The sequence below is a fragment of the Atta cephalotes genome (genome assembly GCF_000143395.1).
Source record: "Atta cephalotes unplaced genomic scaffold scaffold00081, whole genome shotgun sequence".
Classification (NCBI taxonomy): domain Eukaryota; kingdom Metazoa; phylum Arthropoda; class Insecta; order Hymenoptera; family Formicidae; genus Atta; species Atta cephalotes.
The window spans coordinates 232,081-237,001 of NW_012130145.1; the positions used below are offsets into that span (position 1 = coordinate 232,081).

Genomic DNA, 4,921 nt, shown 5'->3' on the forward strand with positions numbered 1-4,921 from the left:
CACTGCAAATATTGTATTATATGTAAGTACTGAGCGACATATCTAGATGAAAACTTATCCAGAGCGATAATTGACGTACGAGCCGCGATTATCCAGCCTAATATTGGATCGTTAAACGTTAACGAGTGACCAAGGTGTACCGCACCAAGGTGTACGGTACATCCGAAGCACTGCCACATAAGTTAGGAGCTTGGTATAAAAATGAGGCACAGTTTCACAATCAGGGAATCCTTCTTACCAAATGCTATCCTCTATCTCCCAATGAATGTATCCGTATATCAAACATGACAGTGTAATTACCATCATTAAACTAAACCATGCATGGATATTAATATGTGTCCTTAAATGTGTTTAAGGAGAATGACGATTTCTTAAACAACTGTCGTATTCTTATCGGTAGCAAACAGTCTTAACAACGAGCGTAGACTAATCATGTCGCGTTCCATAATCGTGTAGTCCTTGCGTCGGTATGCGTCATGTTACGTGCTGGGAGTTAATAGCTCTCATCAGGTGTAACGTAGCAACGTTAGTAGCAATTGGCGACAACGCAACGGTTGCTTAGCCACTGGTACCGTTAACCAGAGCTTCTTTAGGCTTATTGCTCTGCTGCATACGAGGAGGACGAGACCGATGTTCTCTTTGGCCTTTAGGTCCTTGCGAACTGTTGTTAGACATGGATACGTCGTTCGCAGGTGTTCCTTCCTTGCTATTCATTGTTGATTGGTCGCACGGGCCGGCATTACTGCCTAAACAAATTTATAGATTAATTCTGAATGTTTTCGTATGTACAAGTGTGCGCGTCAGTTTATTGATTGAGCACTGGAAAATGGATATAATCTGCTTTTTTATACAACCGATCGTCCTAAAGAGATGCTCACGCGAGCTTGATACTAGAGGGTAGGCCTACCTGTCTGACTAGCACTTATTGGCGTTGAGCTTCGTTGCCGCGAACGCCGAAGTCGTCTTCGTCTTATTCCTTTAGCTCCTCCCTCCACACTCGATACTGACTCTATACATATACAAACCATTGTGACCATCTGTCTCTCGAATTCCCAATTAACATTTAAAGATAAACTTAATCATAGATAGCGAAAGCTGCACTGCATACGTTAGTAGCATGCAATAGAATATATATTTATATTTGGTTTGATGATAACATTAGTGTTAGATGGTCACAAGAGTTTGCTCCGCATTTCATGCCAATCTTAAAGCATTCTGATACGCGTCACACGTTGCTTTGTCTTTAGGACGAAACGGTTAGAATTGTCATCAACATGTATGCATCTATTCTTTATTCGCTTGCTTTCTCTCTCGTCACACATACGCGCGCGCGCGCGCACGCACGCACGTTACCAATAAATATTACCTCTATCAATGCTTGAAACGTCTTGGCTGTCTAAAACAGTGTCTTCATCATCGGTAGTACGACGACGTTCGTCTCTACGATCTCTACGTTGGGTTGGAGGACGACCTTGTCTACCACTCATGTACCCTGAATTACCGGCTCCCTGATGACCACCTCTTGGCGGTAAATCTCGAACACGATCCTCGCTGCCATCCAAAGTATCTCTACGTAATCCTGAAAATGCCCGGTTAATTGTCAGATTTCTAGTTCATATAGACAAATATAATAATTCACTTGCATTTCGCCTATTGACTAATTTGTTAAATATGCCTTACACAAAAAAAGTCATAATCAAATCGAAACAAACAGCAAATCATAAATTCTCTCGTAAAACTTTACAAAATACAATATTACATTACAATCAATATTATCAAGTTTATATTTTAATATTTTGATAATAACTCATAATGCTGTTTGTGTTATAAAATTACCGGCATTGTGTCTGGTAGGGGCTCTACCCCGAGATCCGCGCCCTCGAGACTGACCACCGCGACCTCCACGACCGCTAATACCCTCTTCAGGTCCTGCAACCATTCCTCGTCTTGTGGGAGGAAAGCTGGGCATCGGTCCTGTAGTCGATCCGTGCATGCTTCGTAGTTGTTGATCAATTTCTAACTTTTCTTGTCGCAGTTGTTCTACTTCCTAAATTATACAAGGTGATCAAATCCCACGATCAAACTCACAATTTATTTTACGACTCCTTTCTAGGATATCGGTTTTATATATTTCAGAAAAAATCAGTGCATTGATATAGTTACCTTTAAATGTGCCAAATGGTATTCCAACAGAACTTTGGCATTGGCGATGCTTTCGACAGTGCCAACAAAGACGAAGGGCACCTGACCCTCCTCTCGTGGAATCGTTGGTTGAGGTTCGTTGTCTCCTTCTATTTTTACTCTTACCTGCAATGCGTAGTTATTAAAATTGCGCTATTAACGCACTTAATGATACGGATTATTAGTATGAGACGCTTAAAATCGTATTTCATATCCATACCATCAGTTTTCAGTCACTGGCGTTTGTCATTTCCATCAATAGACTTGTCGATCAGTCTGCGAAAATTTGCTTAAATATTCTTTACACCCTTTATACTCCCAAAAGTATTTGTTTTCAGTTTAAAAAAAAAAAAATAAAATAAAAAAGTAATTTCTCGATATTTTTACCTTTTCTCAAACATCATCTTTTAGGTAATATGTATCTTCTCACAATCACAACTATATATCATATCATATCAAAAACGTGGCAATTATATCGTGTATTTATAATCACAGTTTTTTTCCTTTAGATATAATTGTAAATAAATTTAGAGATTTTTATTATTTCATTTTCTTTTCTTAAATAACAACAATTTCAGCCTATTTATATCATTAAAAAAATCTTTTGTTCTATAATTTAATAGTTACGATATATCTTGTACATGAAAAACTAATTAATAGGAGATTTATAATCTTTGTAGAAAACAAAAGAAAACAAAGAAAAAAATATTCGCATGTATACGTACATTAAATCTATCTGATTCCCCATGCATGATATACATATTCAATATGCTATTGCAATAAAAAATTTTCACAAAATATTCTTGTTATTTATGATAGAAATGTTATGTCGTATATCTCCAATTATTAACAAGTTTTCCATAAATCAGATTGTAAAAGCATATTCTGAAATGATATTCGTTTTAAAATATAATTGACGACAAAAAACAAATGCATGGACATGGAACGACTTATGCATCTAATTACTGTTTGCGATGCACATGTGCATTAAAAGGTCCATATACAATGCACACTTAGCATCAAATGCGGCCATGTAATTATCAGTCCATGATAACACTGAATGACAACTCTGATATATTTGATATCAGATAAATAGCGCATTCAGAATAAGACAGTCACATTTAGTGCTAAATGTGAAACATGAATACAGGCCTGATTATACAAAAGTTTTTTTTATTTTTTTTAATTACGATTTAAAGGAACTGGCCCGAGTGGTTCATGTAAGATTTGCGAGTGCTTCCATATGAATATATATATATATATATATGAATGATTGACTAAACTTTGATGGAATAAAATCACAAACAATAGGAAATGACATACTTACTTTATCAATATGTATATTCCCACTCGAGCCAGTTGTTATCTACCGAGAACAGACAAGGTATATGTCATATATAACCTAATCCCTCGTAAATTATAACTTCCATTTTCAATTGAATGCTATATTTTAAATTTTGATTACGGAGTCTTTAATTATGAACGATTTGAGAGTCTGCGTATGTTGCAAAAGAGAAGCTATAATAATCGTTATACTTAAAACGCGTGTTGGTAATTTCGATTGCTACATACCCTGAGAGATAAACATATATCAGTAGATGTAGACGATCTGTAAAGTATTATATGTAATCTAGGTACTATAAATTTGGGACAGTTTTAACAAAATCATACTGTATCAACTGAAAATGAAAATTGATATACTTATATAATAATGTAATGATATTCTTAAACATCATTACTTAAGAAAGGACAGTCCCTACCTGAGAGATCTTAATTCTGAAAGTAATATCTATAAAAATATAGACATGTTAAGTTCTATTAAATAATGATAAAAATATACTTACTACACCACTCTTGTCGACAATTTCTTGGATAATACGACCATTCTTCCCAATTACTTTTCCTACCAACACTCGTGGGACTTGTATAGATTCCTCGCTATATTCCAGCATAGATCGAGCTTTTTTTAACAGCTTCATGCGTCTGTGATTAAGAAACATTACAAACAAATTAAACTTTATATATCAACTCAATATATAATAATATATATATAGATTTGTACACATTTTACAATCGAAGAATAGACTTTCAAAATGCGTTTGTCCAAAATTTTCAGAAAAACGAGAAAGAAAGTTGCGCAGAAAATAACTACGTCAATCAGTAAAATGTGAAATGTTCAACAAAATTGTAACTAAACAGTTGTTAAAAATGTTAAATAAATACATTTTGTTTGTTTTTAGTTAAAGGATATAATGCACTTCAAACGTCAAGATTTTTTTTAGCACATAAATTGATGATATAGAAATGCTTTCAGAACATCGTAGAGTAGCTTAAAATATGTCTTTCAACATTGAACACTATGCCATCTTTAACTAAAAAAATGAAATTTTGGATAAAATGCATTTTGGAAGAGTCCGCTCCTCAATTAGATAAAAACAATTTGAATAAATCTTTATAACACATTTTTAGAAACATACAAGCAGTACAATCATTTTTGTTATTACCTCTCCATATATCTTAAATGTGCATGAATTTTCTTCTAACTCTATATTTGTAATGCCATCAACTTTTCGCGCTTGTTGAATATTTGCACCATGAGCACCAATAGCTAGCCCCATCAGATCTTCTCGAACATTAAATTCATCAGTATATCTAAAAAAAAAGATAAAATAATGTAAACTTCATATTCCACGTTCTTCGTACATAATCTTGTTTGAAATAAAATTTCTAAGAATTTAAA

At 34.3% G+C, this 4,921-nt stretch overlaps 1 protein-coding gene across 1 annotated transcript in view; it reads right to left on the reverse strand.

Moving 5' to 3' along the window:
- Positions 1 to 558: 558 nt before the first annotated feature.
- LOC105624513 (fragile X mental retardation syndrome-related protein 1) overlaps positions 559 to 4,921 on the reverse strand; it is a 10,644-nt gene continuing 6,281 nt past the window's right edge. The window contains 8 exon segments of the mRNA XM_012205872.1: positions 559 to 746; positions 908 to 1,009; positions 1,367 to 1,579; positions 1,837 to 2,047; positions 2,164 to 2,307; positions 3,509 to 3,547; positions 4,026 to 4,154; positions 4,686 to 4,908. Of these exon segments, the coding sequence (XP_012061262.1) occupies positions 559 to 746; positions 908 to 1,009; positions 1,367 to 1,579; positions 1,837 to 2,047; positions 2,164 to 2,307; positions 3,509 to 3,547; positions 4,026 to 4,154; positions 4,686 to 4,908 (1,249 nt within the window).